This window comes from Echinops telfairi, unplaced genomic scaffold, assembly GCF_000313985.2.
Source record: "Echinops telfairi isolate 266 unplaced genomic scaffold, ASM31398v2 ScPeMD7_3533;HRSCAF=4204_0, whole genome shotgun sequence".
Taxonomy (NCBI): domain Eukaryota; kingdom Metazoa; phylum Chordata; class Mammalia; order Afrosoricida; family Tenrecidae; genus Echinops; species Echinops telfairi.
The window spans coordinates 15,829,334-15,852,261 of record NW_022107431.1 but is presented as its reverse complement, the minus strand read 5'-3'; the positions used below and the strand labels follow the sequence as shown (position 1 = coordinate 15,852,261).

The 22,928-nt window shown below is 42.6% G+C and overlaps 1 protein-coding gene across 1 annotated transcript in view; it reads right to left on the bottom strand.

Moving 5' to 3' along the window:
* Window positions 1-22,928, bottom strand: part of LOC115871020 (nesprin-1-like) — a 196,492-nt gene that overhangs the window by 39,215 nt on the left and 134,349 nt on the right. The window contains exons 9-14 of the mRNA XM_045294562.1: window positions 22,432-22,539; window positions 19,827-19,964; window positions 18,028-18,192; window positions 6,470-6,582; window positions 5,764-5,932; window positions 124-220 (exon numbers count right to left, since the gene is read on the bottom strand). Coding sequence (XP_045150497.1) covers window positions 124-220; window positions 5,764-5,932; window positions 6,470-6,582; window positions 18,028-18,192; window positions 19,827-19,964; window positions 22,432-22,539 — 790 coding nt within the window. The remainder of the gene's footprint in view (window positions 1-123; window positions 221-5,763; window positions 5,933-6,469; window positions 6,583-18,027; window positions 18,193-19,826; window positions 19,965-22,431; window positions 22,540-22,928) is intronic.

Sequence of the window (22,928 nt, the reverse complement as noted above, 5' to 3'; positions counted from 1 at the left end):
GTGCTCTCCAAGCCAGCGGCGCTGCCTCACCCGGATTCTGCAGAGACTAAACGTGCTGTGATCACTCAGAAACCTGCAGACTCTCACTGACTGAGTCCCATGCCGCATCAAGTCCTGCCATACCTGAGCCATCTGCTTTGACGTACATCTCGGCCGTCTGTTTCAAGATCTGGTAGGTCACTTCGTACTGCTCAAAGAACTTGCTGTTTTCTATGAAAGACTGGAAAGAGCGGGAGCATGGTTAGAAAGTAGCATGCACTACGCCTCGGCAGATGTGTGACCATCAGGTGTCCTCAGCATTTCTTAGTTTTGCTTGAGAATGAAGACAACAATGAGCTAGCTTTGTGGATATTTTACCCAAACTCCTAAGCTTACTCATCTTAAAAATATCAAATGGATTCTATTGCTACACAGAACCTGAATGTATTCTAAGCTTAGCTACTGATTCACAATTGTAATTTTAACTCAGCACTAGATTGAGAAAGTATTCTATTTCTTCTGCTTCCCAAGGGCTGGCTGAGAGAGGAGATGGGGTTTCTGCCGAGAACCAGGGCCTGGCATTTAGAAAGCTGCAAATGTGGAAGAACATTTTAACGGGCCTACTGGGCTTGAGCTGTGGGATTCTTTTGATCTTTGAATATGAATCCTTGTGACTGAATGTTCCCAGAAGCTTCAAATTATAAACACATGGGGCCAGGCACAAGCACTTCCATTCTAATAAAAGGTAAGCAGGGCATGTTTGCAAGAGGAAAGAACTAAATAATCTCACATTCAACTCGGTGTCATGTTTCTAGTGGCTTCTTAAAAATATAGATGACAGGTCTCTCTCGCTCTCATATATATATATATATATCATAGCCACTGCAAGCAAATATGTACTATAAAATAGACAATACATACCAAAACCAAAACTCAGATAAATTATGTTATTGTTAACTCCAGGAAATATGAGCCTCCTCTCAAAAACAAACAAACAAGCTCACTGCCATCCAATCAATTCTGACTCACAGTGACCTATAGGACAAGATAGGACATCCTAGGGTAGAGATGCAGTTTCAAAAACATCCTTGCTTTTTACTATTATGTGTTGGTCATGTTTCAAGAAAACATGGAAGAGCATTACATCTATTGCACAGCTCCTAGCACTTCAAGCTTATAAGGCAGGTGCTTACACATTAATTATTCTTCAGATGTAGAGGGGGTTGGAAATGTTGCAAATTTCCTGGGATGGAAAGTTTCTTGATGAATACGTCACTCAATAACTTGAATAAGACTGCTCATATTTGTTTTGAGAATAAAGTAGGAAGATAGCGGTCAGCTCATTATTTAATTTCAAATTCACCAAATGGGAAAAAAAATGTATGATCACTTAATTTGTCAACATTTTTTTATTGTAAATTAGATGTGAGTTTACATTAAGATCATCAACTCCATAGTCAACAGCTTAAATGAACAATCAATAACCCACCCCACCCCCCACTAGTTCACCCTTCATCTGATTCTTGATTTTCCTCTTCTCCCTCCGGTTAGATGAAAACGGCAGGAAACAGCTAAGGCTACGAGCCTGGTGTAAGAATGTGAAGAGGAAACTCTATTTGACAAAGATTTAAGACAGTCATAGATCATTCTGCCACATGCTTCAAAAGGCTAAAGGTAAAACAATTGCTCTGGATAACAGAAGTGGAAATGTCCTGTATGGGCAAAACGACTTAAATAGCCTCTTGTTAAGGATTATGTCGGTAATTAAAAGTGAACAAGAAAGAAAATCTTACGCCAGGTTCACGTCCCATCTAGGTGTGCAAGGAAGGAGGTTCTAAGAACATTATGAACCATGTAAGGAGTCCTTCAAGTCTTCTGAGCTTCCCTGTACGGTTATATTATTGTCCACTACTTTTGAGTCGGTTCTGACTGAGTGGCAGCCCTACATGTTCAGAGTAGGACTCCTCCCGAGGGCTTTCACAGCTGTGCCCTTTTGGAAGCAGCTTGTCAGGCCTGCCTCCCTAGGGGCCCCTGGATAGGTTGGAACTGCCAAACCTTCAGCTACTAGGCAATCGAGAACATAACTGTTTGCCCCATCCAAGGAGACCTCCAATCTGAGGGAATAAACCATACACGTTGAAAGAGAGGTCATTTATTTTCATTTTGTATTGTTTCTGTTAGGTTGGTCCTTAGTTTCCAGAATCACTTTAGCGCGAGAACTTCCAGATCTCTTTCACCATGAACTCTCTTGGCATAGCCTCTTAGAAAAATGAACGAATAAATACCCAAGCAGACCTAAAACTGCAGGGAGAGTCTATGTCTATTTCTTTATAAAAATAATTTTTTAAAAGAAAGACAAATTGGAGATCAAGTTCAACCTAGAAGCCCCATTAGAGGACTTTCAGAGTTGATGATAGTTTGATAAAAAAGAAGGTAACTATTTTTAGTCCACTAAATCCAAAGTACTATTGGAAGTGACTAAATTTTGACTTTCACAAGGTAAGAATAGAGGTGAAAATTTAAAGGTTCATCAATTTCACTTCAATAGCGCTAACCCCAATAATTTAGGATTTCAAAAGAAGAAGAAGAAAAAAAACTTAGAGAAGTAGTTTCACTAGCATTGGCTACTTAAGTGAATAAAGTATTAATAAAACAAATGTTTGTGTTTCTTATGTTTCATTCACATAATGAACAATCCCAAGAGCTCTTCTCTTTCTTTTGTGTGAAAGAAAGGATAAAATGCTACCCTATTTTTTCCGAAGCACAAATGAAGTAAGTGTTCCCTAATATGGTCATATGAACAATTCCAACAGCAAAAGCAAACCAGTCATCTTTGGATGTACATTACAATATGTCATCTCTTATCAAGAGCTCATTGCCTAAACAAACTGCAACAAACATTGGGCATGTTTGCAAGAATTCTCAAGTCCTGAGGAATTTTAATCTTTTTTTTTTCCTGTAGGAGAATAAAACAGTTGAGAATTCAGACGAAGGAAGATAATTATGAAACCTTTACATTCACAGAATCCTCTGGTTCTTCTCTTGGCAAGAGCCTATGGCTCATGACAACAAGTGTTTTTAGAAACCCAGGAAGGGGCTGCATGAAAGAAACCAATCTTATTATATTCTCAGAAAGTCTTCACACTCTGAACCATTCTGTTCTAAAGCAAATGACTTTCCCACAAACCCTGAGGAGGAGAGAGGCTCTAAGTGGAACAGAAAGAACTGTGTCAGTCTCTGCTCCTTAGAAGAGTGTGTTTTATTCTATAGCTGTTAAAATATGCAAAACGATTGAGACTTCTGGAAAATACATCATCCCCAAAGTAGAATGGGTATTGAGTTTGAGTCTCGTGGGGGAGGAGGGATGCATTTCAATCCCTCCCCCTCCTGCTCCAAACCCACTCACCTGTGCTACACGCTCACATACATAAATAATGGCAACTCCAAAGTCACAATGTCTAAGTGTAAGCTGTCCTCAAGCAGAGATGAAACTAATATGTGAGCTACCTTCTTTAGAGGACTAAACTACAAGATCAATGAGTCTATCTTTGACAGCTGAAACAGGGCTTCCCCCAGGCAGTTCTCTGGAAGCCCAGTATTTAAGCCAAGGGCCATCAATTCAGAATGTTGTACAGGTTCCATGTCACAGTAACTGTGCCCTGTTCACTTGATGCTGAGAGATCTCAGAAGTCCACTTAGTGTATGTCACAGCATATGCCCAGGTGTCAGAGAAACGTACAATACTCAAAGCTTCACAGTCATTCCCAGAACGGAGCATTGCTAACTTTCTCAACTCAAGGGGGAGAGGAAGCATGAGCAAGACTGCATCATGATTAATCTTCACAATCAGTGTAAATGGGCAACCTTCTATAGGAGATGAGAATATGAAGGCATAATCGTTGAAGCCTGTTATGTTTGTGGCATAATTACAGCAATTTCCAAGTCACGTTGAGAGCTACAAAGCAAAGTTTAAAATTAGCAGCTTAATGAACTTTATGGAGTAGGCAGAAAGTACAGAATTTTTTCATCGTTAATAACAACTCTCTATTAATATAACCTTTATTTTGAGAAGTTCAAAGAGGATTGCTAACATCATTGTACTGGGGTATCCACCTGGTGGAAGGGTCCCATTAAGCATTTGAATCTGATTGGCGGTCCATAAATAACAAGAACAAAGCGGAAACTGCATAAATAGCTCCTGCGTTCAGGGTGTATTTTTTGACTGGAAATATAAATGCAAATCTGCACTTACAGGGGGATTTAATATTGAAAGGAATGGCGTCATAGCAGAGGGCTAAAAATCTGGGATTTTCACTTTATTTTCTGAAAAACCAAAAAAGCGAAGAAAGGCAGCACATCACAACAGATTGCATATTTTTGACAAATGCTTCCAAGACCGTTTTAGAAGTCTTGAGAAAGACTTGATTGAAAAGCTGTTACATTTAATTTGGAAATTAATGCTGTTTCAGGCATCACTTAGGAAATGGAATAAAAATGTAGCAAAATAAAATCCCGGGGGTTCCCATAAAGCCATTGTTTCAGTAGGTCTATCAGTTGCCCCCGGAGTGTCAGGGTCACTGTGTCCAGGTTAGAAAGGGATGTACCTGGTAAAAGTTCATTAAATTGCCATTTTGAATTTGTGATGAAAACGAAGAGGAGAGTCCTATCAAAGATGAAGGTGTGAGGAAGCATGTATTGCCAATAAGCTTGTAAAAGGGGGCAGGCTTAATTTACTAAGAGAAATAAATCCCCTGTAATTAACACACTCATGTCAATGGGCGCTAAACGATGACAGAAACATCTCTTTTGCACATGCATGGGTAGGCCAAGACCTTATTCTACACGGACTCCATACAAGGAGACTTCAAAAAGTTTGTGGAGAAATAGGATCAAAAGATACTGGGATTTCGCCAAAACTTTTTGAAGCCCCCTCATATAATTCTATCTGGTTCTAGATCAGCGGTGCTCAACCTGTGGGTGACAACCCCTTTGGGGGCCGAACGCCCAATTCATAACAGTAGCAAAATTACAGTGCTGAAGTAGCAACAAAAATAAATTTATGGATTGGGGAGGGTCACCACAACATGAAGAACTGTATTAAAGGGCTGGGGCCTTAGGACGGTTGAGAACCACTGTTCTAGATGATTATCTGGACAGAGAGCCCAAAAGTGAGATCACACATTTACACATCAGTATAGAGCTTCACCAATCAAGTGTTACACACACACACACATTTGCACATCAATATAGCTTCATCGATCAAGTGTTACACGCACACACATTTACACATCAGTATAAAGCTTCATTTATCAAGTGTTACACACACACACACACACACACACACACACACACAGCTCAGAGAATGAGACATAGAAACAGACCTAATCGAAAAATAGAAAAAGACAGTTTCCCTGTGAGCGAATGGGAATCGATTTGAACTCAGGGAGACAGGTAGAGCTACTTCAAGTCTTAATCAGGTTTCAATGAGGAGTTCGTAACAGATGCTGTGGGCATGCCATGCACACAACGTTTTTTTTAAGCTATAAAAGCCAGTCAGTCCTACCTGCTCCACAAGACCAACGCACCAACCCTTTTCTGAAAATAGAGTTTTAACTGCAGCTGCCTGCACAAGGCTCTTAAGCACCTCTCCCGTCCAACTAAAACACGGGTACTTTCACACAGAAATTCACGAGGAAAACAGAACGGCTTCAAAGGAAGGGGTCGGTGTAAGATGCCACATCCCTGCTTCCTGTGTCCCTCTGTCCCAGCACCCAGGAGACTCACAATGTAGTTCTGCAGCAGCAGCTCCACCGACTCCCTTCTCCCGTACTTGATGATCCACGACTTGAGCTTGGACTCGGCCAGAACCAGCAGGGAGAGCAGACGGTACTTTAATTCGAGAAATTCCATTCTCATCAAGTGCAGCTCGGATGTGGAGGACACAAAATGAAACCTAGAGAGAGAACACCGAGGCTTCACAGGATGTAACTAGTAGTAACAGCACGCAGCTGCTTTTAACCTGTTACACGCAAGCTCCCAGGGCCAGGCTGCCAGGACAGCCCTCCACGCCGGTGGACCGCTCCACTCGGATCCCTTTTCTAGATCCGTGTGGAAAGGCAAACCAGGAATGATTGAGTCGGATTTACTGCTCTCCCCTGCCAACACATCGCTCTGCCGGTTCTTTTCTAAGCTGCCTTTGCAACATTACATAATGTTCCTGACAGCCCTGAATAACAATACAGCCCAGGAAGACGCGTTCTCCCTGAATTCCAGGCTGCTGCACCAGTAAATTCAGGTTTCCTCTTTTCCGTTAGCCAGGGGTCAGACCCTTGGCATTCTCAGCCTGTCTTATGGGATCCTGAGGTTTCCTGATCAAATGGAAACATCTCTGTTGAAGAAAGGAAATCCATTTTAAAAAGGAAAGGAATGGAAAACCTCCCCTGGGGCTGCTTTTGAGCAAGAGATTTCCTAAAGCCAGGCATTTGCTTACCTCTCAGCCATGTCCTCTAACTGGTCAGGGGGCACAGGGATCCCGTTAACCGACCTGGTCCGGTAGATTTCATGGAATGCTCTTTTGTGGGCATCTGTGTTTTGAAGCAGATCCTAGGGTAGATTTTTTTTTTTTAATTGAAAATGAGGAAACATGTTCACTGAAGGCAAAAATGCTTAATTTTCAGGCTACACGGATGAATCAATGTGTTCAATGATTTCACCATGCTGCCTCATCCATGCTTTCATGATTTCACCATGCTGCCTGGTGCCTCTCCTGGCTTTATTACCTGTTCCGGGAGCCCGCTGCTTACAAGGAAGGCACGGTGCCCCAGCCGAACCTGGTGACGGTGGCATCTTTGAAACACACGAGGCTGGCACCGCAATCCATTCGGACATGGTGCAAAACAAAATGGAACTGCAGCTATACGGGGGGATTTGTCGGCATGGTCTCCTTTTTTGCTTTGGATAATTTGCTTCTTAAAAGCTTAAAATAAGCATCCCTAATGCATCCTTTTAATGGTAAAAAGATATTCCACTCTCCTCTGTTGCTTTATTTTAAATAAGTGATATTTATTTGCCATCTAACAGTGAGTCAATTACATCACAGTATTTTCTGAAAATAGCTGCAGTGCATTGAGCTATTAATGTTTCTCTTCTAGCCATAGTTTTTGCTACTCCTACCAAAAGGCCTTTTGCTGATGGATCTGGGCAAGAGAAGGTGGGGGGAGACACTGGGACAACTCAGTTGTGAGAAGTCAACAGGGTGCATTATGATTTTCATCCTGCTTGGTGTAAAATGAGCCAACTCATAGCAGGAAGTGGTAGAGCTTGTCATTACCAGCAAGAGAAAAGAGCCAGGAGTGGACTGCATCCTTTGATCCCTGAGAAACCTACATATTAATCCTCCTTGATCCAGGAGTCAGCTGTGACACCAGAGGAGTTGCAGCGAAGCAGCAGCAACAGCTGTAGCACCACCAGCAGGAGCCAGAGCACGAGAGTGGTAGACCTCCCAGCCCATGGAGCAAGTGAAGTTGAGTGCCTTCAGACAGGATACTAACTTGTGGAAGTGCCTCCAGATAATTCACTGGGGGAATTAGGTTTGCAGAAGCACCTTTGGGCTTGTGGTGGAGTGGCATGCCCTTTGGGCATTTATTGGCAGCTCTAAAAGAGCTTGGCGATTTTGAACATGCAGGACAAAAGCTAACAAGCCGCTATGTAGCCAGGAGACCAAAGACCTGGCTGGGAATCATTGTTTCCTAGACTTTTATAACTTGTCAACCTCCTTAATAAACCCCATAATTAGGAATATTGTCTGTGAGTTTTGTGTGGGCACTGCAATGAATTACCAAGTCCAGCGGAAAAGTCGAGAGTGCTGTGAAAGGGACAATTGATATCAGAATTGGTTGGAAGGTTGGGGGTTGGGACACGTCTGACCTCAGCTTCATGGATATCAACCTTGGGAGACACTGTGTAGAGTTTGATTTTCCTTCCCCTTGTGAAACCAAAGGAGGAAAGATAGCTTCCTATGTTGCATTCACTTTACACAGTAGCCCAATGGTTAAAATATATCAAAGAAGTACACGGAATGCCCCCAAGTTATCACAATGGAATGCTCCAATGTGATGTGGTGTGATGCAGAAGCATTGAGCTGCTAACTACAAAGCCGGCAGTTCGAAATCACCAGCCATCTCCTCAAAAGAAAGATTGGGCTTTTGTCTCCCAAAAAGAATCACAGTTTCAGAAATGGGCAGGGCAATTCTACCCTGTCTTGCAGGATAGCCATGAGGCTGCATTGGCTCAATGGCAGTGAGGTTGGTTTGATGTTTTATAGATTGTATAAAATCCACTTGCCATCAATTTGATGCTGACTCATAGCAACCTCATTTGGATTGGAACTAGAATTAAGTGAGATCCCAGAATCCATCTGTTTGTCCACGGTTATGATCAACTCTGGTTTACTTTCCAACTTCCAATCTTGAGGGAAGCATGTTCATGCTTTGCAACACTCGGGAAATCTTAAAAGACTCTATCTCCACAACCCCCTACTGTGCAGTTGATTCTAATTTATACAGGCCCTGCGTGGGGTGTCCCAAACTACAAATCTTAACAGGAGCAGAGAGTCCCCTTGGAGCCAGTGGTCAGTTGGAACTGCTGACCTTATGAGCAGTAGTCCTACTTCTAACCCATTGTGCCACCCAGGGTCCTTTATGGACTGTAGTGTTGGGCACCCTCCAGTCAAGTTCAATCCTAGGCACCCTGTGTACAACAAGAAGAATGCCTGGCCGTGTGCCCTTCTCACAACTGTTGTTATGTTGGAGCCCATTGTTGCAATCAGGGTATCAATACATCTCTTTTAAGGTCTTCTTCTTTTTTGCTGACACTCCACTGTACCAACCATGATGTCCTTTCCCAGGGAACTCGCTCTCCTGCTAACATGTCTATGTAAGGCAAAATCACGCCAGCCTTGCTTCTCAGAGACATTTTGGCTGTGCTTCTTTCGAGACGGATAGGTTTGTTCTTCTCGCAGTACATGTTACTTTCAACACTCTTCATCAACACTAGATGTGCTAACCCATCTGAGAGTTCCTTATTCCCTGTGCAGCTTTCACACGCCTATGAGGTGAGTGGAAATACCATGGCTTGGGTCAGGTACACCCAGTCCCCAAAGTGACATTTTTGGTCTTTAACACTTTAATGAGGTGACTCTGTGTTAAAGTATGGCTAGGTGTCTGCGTCTATTGGAATACCCAAATGTTCAGATTCTCTTGTCAAAAGTTTTTCCTATTGTACAGTTTTTAGGATCTAATTCATGGGGAGGAGTGGGGAGAGCTAAAGATATAAAAGCAAAGCATATCCAAGCATCTAATAAAAGCAATTCTACCACTTCCAGTATGTCACTGGGTACGCTGAAAGGCCGCCCCCTTGCTAGGTGCTGGACAAAACATATTTTACTTCACTCCTGGGATCATAGGAAATACATGAAGTCTTCCAGATCTCCTACTCTCAGTAAAGCGTGACCCAAACAGACCAGTGAACAGGAGAGTAGGAGAACAGGCAGACTTTTCTGAGCATACACCTGTACCACTGCTGGGAGTGACTGAGTATCAGGACATGAACAAGGAGAGAACCTCAAAACGACGCCTCCTCCATTTCGCCAGAACCTTTTAAGAAGGCTACTGTGGCCTCCGTTAGTAGCAAATACACATAACAGAATAAAAACAAAGATTTCCAGACAGCACACAAGCCTCTATCGGTAAGAATGAACAGAAACCACACATGTATGGTTTCATGAAAGTCAGTCATTAAATACTTGACCACAACAGGATCTATGATATAGTTAGAGTGCTTCCAACCCTTTGTATCAATGAAGCCAACCCGCTCACGGCCATCAAGTCGGTTCATCTGATAGCATCCCTGAAGGACAGAGTAGAACTGCTCCTGTGGGTTTCTGAAACTGCTACTTTTTTGAGAACAGAAAGCCTCATCTTTCTCTCAGGGACCAGCTGATTTTCGAACCACCTACCGTGTGGTTAGCAATCCAACCGGCAATCACTACATTACCAGGATTCAATTTTGTCAAGTGCCCTAGAGCAACATTTCCAGGACATCCAACTAGAGTTTATGACTTGTAAATTTGTCGAGGGAAAAATAAAGACTCTGGAAAATGAGCAAGCAAATGAACAAATATTTTCAATCAAATTATAAAAAGTGAAGTACGTAAATAAAAGAAGTAGAGGGGAAATGGGGACACATAGGAAAAAGTCAGGTAGCAGAAACAACTCAAGCTTATCAATCATTCTAAATAAATGTGAATAGAGCAGAAATTCATCCACTACAGACAGAGATGTGCCACGTGGCACCAATATATAAAATAGAGATCCTTATTTGTTGTTGTTTTAATAAAGGAGACGCTTACACATTAAAACCATGGTGAGGTTGATATGAAAAGAATGGAAAACAATAGGCAAATAGGAACTAAAAGAAAAATGGAATAAACACACGGATATCAGACAAAATAGAATTCCAAACAGAAAATATTTTTAAGAGTAGAGGGAGTGACCACTTAATAATGCAGCTCTGATTGAATTCACAAGAAGATGTACTCATTTCAACTGAAATAAGCCTGACAGTAGGAAATGAATGTGCTAGAACTGTAAGCAGAAACTGACAGAGTAACACCACAATAGAAGCTATCAATACGCTTCTCTGAAGGATGGACATAGACAAACCGGAGCAAGGGGGTGAGGAGCTGTGAGGTTGGAGAGGGACGGTGGGAAAGGGTTGCGGACCTGGGGGCCGCTCAGTCCTTGTGTGCATTTTGGTGTCTATCTTGAACACAGAGGGAGTTCATGTCATTTCGAACAGAGGAGTGGCTTGACCTGAGTAATTTTGTTAAGACTGTTCTACTTGCTCTACTGAGTATGCCCTCACCTCGAGATACCTTTTTCATTGAAATCCTACTGCAACGTTCTAGCTGGATTTCCTCCAACCTCATTGGCTGGTCCTGCCCAGATTTTTGTCTATCTCGTCTTCTACGTGTTGATCTCTTGGTACGGAATTCACAGAGAACTCAGTTCCTGATCTTTTCTCTTCTCTGTTGACACTTACTCCCTTATTTAACTTCCCCAGTGTTCAAGATGTAAACACCCCTCTGTAAACCAGTGGAGCAGGATTAATAGTCGGCTCAGGCATCTCTCCTTAACTCCTCTCTCCTCTCTCAAAGTGCCTACTCAACAGGTCTCTACTAGAATTGGGGGAAAAAAAAGATACCTCATATTTCTCATTGCCCCAAACTGAGCTCCTGGTCGTTTCTTCCAAACCAACAGCCTAATTTCCCCATCTCAATGGCTGCAAGTGTTTTTCCAGCTGTTCAGTCCAAACACCACAGTCATTTATGACTCCTTTTTCTTCACACTTGTATCTGATGCTGAAAGTACTGTGTCCTCTATCTTCAAAATACACTCAGAATCTGACCACTACTTAATAAAATGGGCTGCCATGTTGATCCAAGTGACCAGTAATTTCACAGAGATTACTAAAAACAGGGCACTAACATCTATCCCCTATCCTTAAACCAATGTATCTTCCCATAAAAGCCAGCATGGTACTGTTCAAACGCCAGCATCACTGTGGAAAGAAAGTTATTGGAAAATATGGATAAGATATGACAGGTCAAATCAATCATGCCAAGCGGATAACTGATAAAGAGAACCAAGGAAGAGCAAACAAATGGTACTGCGAATAAAAGAGCCTTAATTACAAGCACAGAAAAGATGACAAAACTCATGAGTACATATTAACAGCTTTATGCCTAAATATTAAAAATGTACCCACGAGGGTAAATTCCTAGACAGTATTAATGAGCAATACTGACCACATTTTAAAAACATATATAAGTAGACAACTTGAAGAGTTCTGAAATCATTTTAGGGACTTGGGATACAAGAGTAAAAAGAAAGAAAACAGTCATCCTTGCCATGATAAGAGTCGACGTTTGAGTGCAGAAGATCACATCCTAAATCACTAGATGAGGCAACTTGATAGCAGGAGAGATGATACGAAGTGCACACGTTATCAGGGATGGGAGGGATGAGTGTGTGGGGAGCTGTTTCAAGGATGAAGAGCTTCCTCTGTCAAATGTTTCTGAGATAATAAAATGGGGAACGGAGAGCCACCAGAGAACCCTGGTGACCTTGACAAGGACCACACAGAGGGAGCAAAGCCTGTTTGTACTGAATTCTAAAAGAAAAATGGGAGACCATTTTAAAGCTGAAATAAGAGAGTAGGCAACCATTCAAGGAACTTAGCGATAAAGAAGGAAAGGGCAGTTGGTAGAAGGAAAATAGAGTTAAGGTGTGGCTTTGGAGGTCAGAGAAATCAGAGCTTACCTGACTGTGGACAGGGAAAGCCCTGGCGGGAGAGAGAATCAGGAAGGGACGACCTACAGGAATCATCTCTCGCAGAGGGGGTGGGCGTGGGACGAAGGCACACGTGCAGAGGTTGGCTTTCGCGCGAGCACAGATGGTTCATGGGTAGTACCAGAAGTGAGGACCCAGCATACAAGCACAGACGCACGTAGGTGGGTGGCTGCAGTCGGGGGAACCAACGGAAATTCTTTTCTGATGGCTTCTATTTTCTCAGAGAAATAGGAAGCAAAGGCATCAGCTAAGAGTGAGGAGGGAGGAGGAGGTGTGGAAGGTTTGAGGAGACAAGGCACAAAGTAGCTGTCCTGGAAAAGAGAGAGGACGGAGTTGACAAATGCCGCCTGATTGCCAGGCAGTAGTGCCCATTTGTGTTAATCACTGTGCCTGGAGGTGTGTTGTCTTTAGCCCGAGTCAGCTGCAGGGTGGCAGTGTGTGGGCATGGGCGAGGCAGAGCTGGAGTTATCTCGGGTTGTGTTTTGATCGGGATGGTAGGAGAAAGGGGCACATGGACACGATTGTTGGCAGTGCACGCCAAGGATGGTGCTTCATACCTGTGCACTGGAGGTAAAGAGAGGGGAGTAGTCAAGGAAGGAAGAGGAGGAGGAAGTAAGGGGGCATTGGGTCAATGGATGGTGGGTCCCACAGGAGGCGGGGACTTTTGAAGTTGGGGGAACCCGAGAAAAGGAGCCGAGGCACAGCAAGTTTGACTGCAGAGTGAGAGTTGACATGGCGTATCGCAGAGGGTGTAGTTACTGGGGACGGTAGGTTCAAGTTTCTGACTCTGGCGACAGTAGGGAGGGTCATCGGGGAAAAGGAGATTAATGGATTAAGAAACACATAGGGGAAAGGCCAGCCCCTACAACTAATTGCAGATTCAATGGGTGCAATTTTACAGTTAAAATATATACATATACAGTGAACTCTCGCCACTTCGCGCTTCGACTTCCGCGGCTTCACTCTATCGCGGTTTTTGCGTAACAGCACCCACTGCCTACACCCGCTCCTTCAGAGGAAAAAGACGGCGACCCACCTGTAGAGTACATCCCTTAAGTCATTTCATAGGCTATTGATTACAGTATTTGTAAGAACTATGTATAATAAATATGTATTATTATATGTATGTGAAATATGTAATACTGTAAACTAGATGCCATAAATAATATAATAAATAATAAATGATAATTATAACGTCCAAAATGTTTTACTGTATTTTCCCTTTTTCGTTTAATAAATTGGGTAATACGAGTGTAATGGTAACTAAAGGGTGTTTTTTCATGTCCTCTATGCTCTAACTATGAAAATATTTGATTTACAAATAAGGAATCCTACTTCGCGGAATTTCATTTATCACGGTAGGGTCTAGAACCGATTAACCGCGATAAACGAGGGTTCACTGTATATTATAATAAAGTGCTAGACAGCATGAGAGATAAAAGAGAGATTAAAATAATGGAGTAAGACATTTCACAGTAGCATGTTCACCTCAGCCCCACTTGGTGGTCCACCTGGAGATGGGAGACCAGAGGACAGGAGAGAGGGGGAGGGGAAAGAGCACAAGGGGAAAGGGAACAGGGGATCTAGGACTGGGAGAGGAAGCGGGAGCCAATGAGAGGCCAAAGGGAATCTTTATTGCTAACCAAGGCTTATATATCTTTGGGGGGCGTGCAAGCCCACTAATTACAGGTAAAGACATACATCACGGGAAGGGGTAATACAGCAATGAGAGGGAGACAATCTAGGGATATACATGTAATAGGAAGGGGAGGGATTGGGGGCACACATGTGACAAGAAGTGTGATCCTAGGTTCAGGATGACAGCCTAACTTTGGATGTCACTGAGCAGGTTTGACCTGTTCTCTGGATCTCCATTGAAACCATTATCAGTAGGGTGTAAACCCCACTCACAGGGACCAGACTAATGGTCACAAGCCTTTAGGGAGAAGTAGCCCATTGTCCTTAACGGCAGGGAGCGGGCCCTACCTGTGGTGGCCCCAGACAGTTGTCTGGCAACTGACTGCCTTCAAGGAGGATGTCTCTAAGCATCTGACCTCCCACCATATGCTGGCAAATAGCCTGTAATGTTTGACATGTCTTTCGGGAGACAAAGCTGGGGGGAAGTCTCTTTATAATCCCACAAAACACAAATGTTGGAAGCATGATCTGGGGGTTATTGAAGTTATTAAGAATTGTGGCATGCACCTTCATCCAGAAAATGCAATCCTCCCAAAAGGAGACAAAGTGACCTAGGGACTGACTGGAAGGATGGAGATGGATAAAATAATAACAGAAGGACTATTTTTTTGATTCCCTAAGAATGAATGCCTGTCTTGCCTTAGCAATACTCCTATTAATAAACTAATATGTATATTCATACAACACATACTATATGCAATAGTTTCACTATTACATTTTAAATGTAATGCTTAAGCTAGAAAACCTGAACTTTAGCTCTGTGACCTTGGGCAAGTCAAGTTTTAATCCCTCTCTGCCTAAAGTTTATGAAGATATTACCTATTTCACATCCTGCATGGCAAATGTTTAGCAAAAGTTAGGTATTTAAGACTGAAATATAGTTAAATACTAAATAATAGTTAGCTATGATTGTTGTTACTATTCATCTTTGTAGATAACAGAATCATATCTGGAAAATAGGAAAAGCAATACAAGTATACCTTTCTTTATAGGATAAAAATATTCCTATCAAGCATATCCCCAATACTCAAGCTCACTGCCATTGAGTCTGCCAATTCATAGCGACCCCATAGGACAGGGTAGAACTGCCCCTGTAGGTCTCAGAGACTGGAATTCTTTATGGGAGTAGGAAGCCTGTCTTTCTCCCATGGAGTCGCTGGGTAGGTTCGAAGTGCTGAACTTGTGGAATATAGCCCAATGAATCACCTTTACGCCACCAGGATTCCTATCAGTCATGTAAGTTCATTAAAAAAATTTTTCAATTATACAAAATCATTCATAAAATTCTGATATGAATGAAAGATGAAAAATAGCACATTTTGTTAGGTCTATTTTATTTCAGGAGTAAGTTATGCCTGACTCAAGCCAGGGTATTTTCAATCAATTCATATGCATGTGAAAGTTAGACAGTGAATGAGGAAGAAAAATTGATACATTTGAATTATGTTGCTGGCGAAGAATATTGGAAGTATAATGCCAAACAAACAAGCCAATTTGTCCTGGAGAAAGCACAGCCAGAATTCTCCTTTGAGGCAAGGATGGCCATATTTCATCTCTCATACTTTGGACATTTTACTGAGAGAGACCAGTTCCTGGAGAAGTCGGTAACGTGGAGGAGCAGCTGACAGAGGAAGGCCCTGGAGGAGATAGTGCAGGACCGGGCAGTCCCTCCTCCTTCTGTTGTGCACAGGATCGCTGTGAGTCAGCACCAACTTGACGGGGGCACCCAATGACAGCAGCTACAGTCTGTCACCCAGACCCAGAGGCCAGTTCCTTGGGAGAATTCTGGCCTTCTGTGAGGAGCCACAGATTTGCTGCCTGGTCACCACCCCTCAGTCCCTGGAGACCGTGTGCTGCCACGGTGCTGAACAGGGCTTAGCAGAGCCCCCTGCCTATTCTCAAGAGTCCTTCTGGTTCTTGCCCCTGAATACGTAGTCACTGTTTGAAGACTGGATTCAGACCATTGTAAGAGAATGTTTTTCAGGGAAGAGTGGTGTCTTGGAACTTCAACTGACCACATGGAAATTGACCATAGAGGTAGGAAGGTAAAATGAGAGAGAGCACGTGGGGACCTTACTCCACCACTTGGTAGCAGCGCTGGACTCTCAGATCTGCAGGCTCCCTCAGAGCGCTAGAAGCCCAGCATGCCTTTCCCTAAGGTCAGGGCAGGATGAGATCTGATCTACATGCTATCACCTGATCATATCATCCCCTGCTATCTATGGGCTTGTCTGTCAGAAAATAACATGAAGCCAAGGAGAGAACAAATATTCCTTCGGCTCTACTGGGAAAGAGAACTAGTGGAATTGTTACTTAAAGATGTTGCCATCAAGTTGGTTCCAAACTATACCGACCTTGTGCACAACAGAGGGAAACACTGCCCGGTCCTGCACCAGCCTCACAATTGTTCCTATGCCTGATCCCATTGTTGCAGCCACTGGGTCAATCCATCTCTTTGAGGGACTCTGGTGGCTTAGTGGTTATGAGTTGGGCTACTAACCACAGGGTCCGCAGATAGAAGCCACCAGCCATTCCGAGGGAGAAAGATGAGGCTTTTGACACCTGTAAAGTCTTGGAACCTCGCAGGAGCAGTTCTGCCCATTGACGTGATGGTAGTGGGTATATTATTTAAATAAGTGTATGAAAATCGAGGAAGTTACTTTGAAGACTAACGTGCGCCTGACCCAAGCCATGGTATTTTCAATCACTTCATCTGTGTGTGAAAGTTGGATACTAAATAAGAAATATCAAAGGAGAAGCAATGCACTTGAATGATGGTGCTGGCAAAGACTATTGAAAGTACCACAGACTGGAAGAAACACAGCCAGCACACTCCTTAAAAGGAAGGACAGCTAGACTTTGTCCCTTGTATTTTGGAAATGGTATCAGAAGAGATCGGTCCCTGGAAAAACAGCATGCCGGGTAAAGTGGAAGGGCAGCAAAAGGAGGAAGTCCTTTGACAAAGTGGAATGGGCTGTAACCTAACAATTGTCAGAATTTAGCAGGACCAGGAAGGGTTCCGTTCTGGTGCACATTGGGTTGCTATGGCTATAAACCTACTTGATGGCACCTGTGGTAGTTACATAATTTCATGCCAACTTGAAGATATATAAAAGTGTAGGGGTGGAGTCTAGTCTGTCAATCAGGTCAGCCTGGTGGTACTTCCTAGTGGGTGTGGCCTTCTCATAAGGAAGGACCTGAGAACAACCCGCCTACCCCCACCGCACCCCCATCTCTGCTTTCATCTTCCTGCCGACACGCAGCTCTGAGACCTGCCAGAGCCCTGTGATTGAACCACCATTGGATCCACAAGACTTGCACCCACCAGTCTGTGATCTTCCTGCATTCTGCATCATTGCATATAGCTGTGTGAGTCTGAAGCGGGGTTTATGGACTAGTATTGGACTTACAGACTTGAGTTGGACAGACTTGAGTTGGACTGGGCTGGGATGTTTTCCTGATATATAAAGCTTCTTGATATAAAGCTTGTTCTTACACATATATGGGCATCGTTGGATTTATTTCTCTAATCAAGCTGCCCTAACACAGTACCTAACCACAACATCTGAAAAATCCACTATCACCAAGTGGATTATAACTCTTAATACCCTATATTGGGTTTCTGAACTGGAAATCTAACAGAAGTAGACAGCTTCAACTTTCTCCTTCAGAGCGGCTCACCGCCATCAAGTGAATTCTGATTCATCAGCTGATCTTGGGAGTAGCAGTCTAATGCTTGCCTGAGGTCAAGCCCATTACATGTCATGGGGACTCTCTATATGTATATGAAAAAGGAAGTGAAAATTAAAGCCCTTTTGAGGTGTGCTGCCTCTGAGTCAGAAGTGGATGGATATATGGGGGAGCAGTGACCTTAGGTGGCTGTGGTTCCAGACTACAGAATGACTGGTCTTCTTGGAAGTCTTCCAAACAGAATATTTACCTTGTGTTGCTCAAGTTTCTGTTGTATGGTGTTGGCTGTTTCCTCGTGGACCTGCTGAATGGTAAGTTCCTCCCTCAGGGCTACCTCTGCTCTGTACAGCCAGGCACCGATAGTGCCCAGAGGAGCAGGCAGAGACTTATCATGTTGGGTGTGCCAATCAAAGAGCTGAAATTAAAAAGTAGATATATATATATGTTATCTCTAATACAAGAAATTCTCAAGTTTCCCCCCAAACTATATTGAAGACTAAATGAAGTTGCACAAAGCCCCAAATCATAAAAAAGCTCACTTGTTGGCTAGAGACAGGTAAGAGTCCCAAGACTCTTCATGTATGGAATTGAACTTGCCACTGAGTTAAGATAATGTGTAAAGGGTAGCATTGATCCAGGGACCAAGTACGGAGGGTTAGGAAAGAAGGAGGGAAGGAACAGGACGTGGAGGAAGTGGGATGAGTGATGGTCTGTTGAGGAGATTGCAGTGGATGAGCTGAGACAAAACGTGTGTGAATGATTGGATGTATAACTGATGATCTGCTCTGTGAATCTTTACTTGCTTCACAATAAAAAGTTTAAAAATTTAAAAAAAACCTTGAGAAGCCAATCAAAAAATAATGAGATCATCATTATGAAGAAAATATGAAAGTTCAAGACAGATATTTCTACGAGTGATTGAAAAGTGTTTTGAAATCTTGATTTTCAAGTGCAAAGAAGTTGAATGTGAAAGATATTCTGCAGGTCTCCTTCAGGTTCAAAAAGTCAGATAAGTCTTTTAAAATATTAAATTGTTTATAAATATAACAAGATTCTTAACTGTTGGATGGGTCAAGCACAGATATGTACATAGAGAATTTGTTGAGGCTTGATTTAGGGAGCCCATGTATCAAGGACCACCTCTTCTGAACAAGCCAGAATGAAGTTGTGTAAAGTGAAAAGTTAACTAGATTGGATTTCAATCTCTCATCCAGTCACTGGGTGGTATCGCCCACAAGGCAGGAAAAGCATTGCTAAGTGAGGCATCCCACTTCTTTCCACCCCCACCTGTCCCGTTACCAAATTAATGTGGGTCTACCTACCCTCCCTAACCAGGAACGAGACCCCTCAACTCTGGTAGCCTTCAAAGAAAGTTTCTTTTTGTATGAAACCATTTTCTTGGCTTTTTATAATATGAGTGGCTTTTAAAAATGTTTAAGAGTGTCCTTCTGTCAATGTCTCATTTCACTCCGCATAATGCCCTTCAGGGCGTTCTGCAGACTCATCGTTATCTTTTAAAGTTGTGTAGCATTCTCTCGGGTATATGCAGCGTAGGTTTTCTTTAATCCATTCATCCATTCATGGCCCTTTAGGTTCTTGCCACTCTTTTGCTAGTTTGAATGGTGCTGCTGTGCACGTGACTGGGCTTGTATCTATTCATATCACGGATATTCCTTCTCTAGGACATGCATACACCCAGTAGAGGCGTTGCTGGGTTACAGGGCATTTCTATTTCCAGCATTTGAAGGACACCCCATGCTATTTCCCATAGTGCCTGCCCCCTTTTACAGCCTCCCCAGCAGGAACTCTGATCCGCACACCCATGCCAGCATCTATGGTTCTCTAAGTTTTCGACCTTTGCTCTTATTTCCATTCATTTGAAGGAAATACTTGACAAAAAGATAAAGACTCTCCCACAGGCAAGCCTCCCCCACCTTCAAGCTGAGCTGGTAGCTCCTGCTGCCAAGTGACTGTATAGAAAACAAAGCTGGAAGAGGTTCTCATCGGAGCGACTTAAGCCTAAAGGAAACGGATCTTGGTAGAACTTACCCTGGAGGACATTCTATCCCAGGCTTGTTTGACCAACGCTTGGTCAAGTGACAGTTTGCCATCTCTATGCAATGGCTGTATTAACTGCTCAATCTGCTTCCTCTTTACTTCATACTGAACCCGGAAGTGTTTAAATGACTGCAACGGGAAAAGCAGCAACAACATGGCAACGAGTCAGAAACAGCAAAGGCAAAGGAAACCACATTTCCGAAATAACAGTCCTTTCTATTTGGATAGCACTCAATATGTTATTGATAGCAATAATAAGGCGGTAATGATACTGATAGCAGCTATCATTCGTGGCCCCTGCCTTCTGCACCCAAGCCTAGTCCTAGTCCTTTCCTCACGCCAACTCCTCTCGCTCCCTCAGTAGGCCAACCACACAGACGCACGCTGCTGTTCAGAGCGACGTCATACCACAGGTGAGGATGCTGAAACCCCAAGGGTGATTTGGCATGGGCAAGCAATGTATGCAGGGCTACACACTATACTTTTTTATCTTCCGTTAAATAATCTGGATGCCACCCCATGTGCCCCAGGAAATGACATGAAACAGGAGCAGATGTTTATACTAATCATCAAGGAATTGCTTTGCTTCAAATTTTGAAATAATTTACTAATGGAATTTACATACATTAAAATAACATTGAATTAAAGAGACCTAAATAATGTGTCCAACCCTCCACATTCCTTACCCATCAGACCTAAACATTGATCTGAGTAGATATAAAAGGAGGAGATGTAAGATCGAAATGGACTTAAATCCTTTTGTGACACACAAGTGAGTGTCAAACAAAGAAAAATAAATGTTTCCAAGCCTGGATAGAAAGGAGTACTGTAGAAGACTCCACTTACATAATAGGCATTCACATTTTATTGCATTAAAATATTAAGTACGATATCATTTGCTAGAATATAATTAAAATACATGTATAATATGTACTCTCAACAATAAGCCCAATACCTTTAAAAGTGGTTCTTTTTATCCGTTCTCTATCTTAGACTTGTTAATACATTCTAAAACATGGCTCCGGATTCACATAGGACTTGAAAATGCCATTGAAATGTGCATGTACATTTAAGGCCAGAAGAACGGCTCTACGGAGTCCCTCTAGTAGATAACAAGTCTCAAAGAATTTGAAAATCACAGACGTGAACAAGCAGGTCAGTTCACATTCAGAACACTGGGGGGCGACAGTGAATAAAAGTTCTACCACTAATTTTACCTATCATTGCAAGTTCATTATATATATATATATAAAATCAGTCTTGAATTCCATTCCAGAGTTCTACGCACAGGAAAACTGGCACATACCCTCTTAGTTTATGTGTATGGATACATAGAAAGTGTTGATTACATAATAGACACAGATATAAGGAAATATTTCTTGTCTGGGGGTTTTAAACGCTCTCTAGTCCTATTTTAAGCGGTAAGTGATCATCTCTGACTTTAAAGAGAATTACTCTTTTGTAAATTTCAAGTCCTATGTCTGCTTTTTTTAATACCTAAATAACAGTTCATGCTATTTCTTGGAAATTATTTGTTGCTAACCCATACAAAGCTAACATGTATCAGTGGACTAAAAAAGTATATTCGGTCAGTTTTGGTGTTCTGCTCTCAATTTGCTGGTTCAATTATTTTAATGGAACTCATGCCCCCAAATTGTATTGGGAGTGGGGGCACGGGGTGGGCTGAAATCACACTGAATTTCAAAACAAAGGAATATGGATACTGAAGAGCATATTTATCACTTTGTCAAGTTCAACAAGCATAACATTGAGTCATCGGCCATCCACATTCAAGAACACAGTACAGCAATGGTTGTGCAAAATCACACCTGGTGCCATAGCTAAATCTTTTATTACCTGCCATGTTGAATCTCACGTCACTGCCCCACGCCTTTTTCTTTGAAGCAGCCATGACAAAACTATAATAGAGAGTGGAGTACTCCCCAGAGTCTCCATTGTAATGGATTGAGATCTTAGCTAGCAGGGAAATGCCAGTGCTGCACAGAATATGCATCTACTTTCAAATGGAAAATCCAGTTAGAAAACGTTTGTGTCTTCCAAGTGAACCCCGCCGATGGGCATCCAGTGGAAGACGTTTGTAATGAAAATTGGAGGCAAGACCCTGGGATGAGCTTAATTCAAGACCATTTCCTGCTCTGGGCAGGTTGACATAGAAATTGATGTCAATCCTGCGTGCACGCCAAATGGTTACGCTGCAAGCCTTTTTTCAGCTTATTCTATAGTAAGTTTCATTTGAACCTCTAAAGGCTTTGTTGTTGTTGTTGTTGTTTTTGTGGTATTCTGTACTTTGTGCCACCTACACGGCCATGACTTCTATAAAGACAGTGACGAGGTGTCTGTGAGCTGAGTCGTGTTCAAGGCTGAATTCTGGAAAAGTGATGCTGCCTCCAAGATCCATGGCCACGGTGGCCACGGTGCAGTCTGGAACTGGACATTTCGGTAGAAATACAAGTACTAAACTGCGTGCAAGATTACTATCCCTTGAAAGGTTTTACTTATTAATACCATTGGAAGGCATGAAAGGGCATATATAGAACTCACACAAAGCTTTTGAAAACTCCTTTCCATACGTTACCTGATATTTATCCTGCAAACTGGAGTCTGTCATCTGTGCCCTGGTCAAATCTCTTTCAAATTGTTCTATCCAGACTTTTACCTCCTTCCAAATGAACCTGTCTTCTCTCTGAAAGCCGACAGATATGACACTTTTATTAGTAGCCAAGCATTCATCTCCTACTATTTAAAAGTCCACTGATCCTAGGAATGGCTTGATGAGGGAACCTCATTCCTTGCTGAAAAATCTTCTCTCCCTGCCCTCTCCTAGAGAATAGGAAGCAAAACTTTCTTCAAATAAAAACTCTTCACTACCTTGCTGAGCCCTGGGGGTCTTTACGCCAGTTTTTCCATCTAATTCATCAAGAAAATGTGCTCAAGGGTAAGGGAAACGGATCTTGGTAGAACTTACCCTGGAGGACATTCTATCCCAGGCTTGTTTGACCAACGCTTGGTCAAGCGACAGTTTGCCATCTCTATGCAATGGCTGTATTAACTGCTCAATCTGCTTCCTCTTTA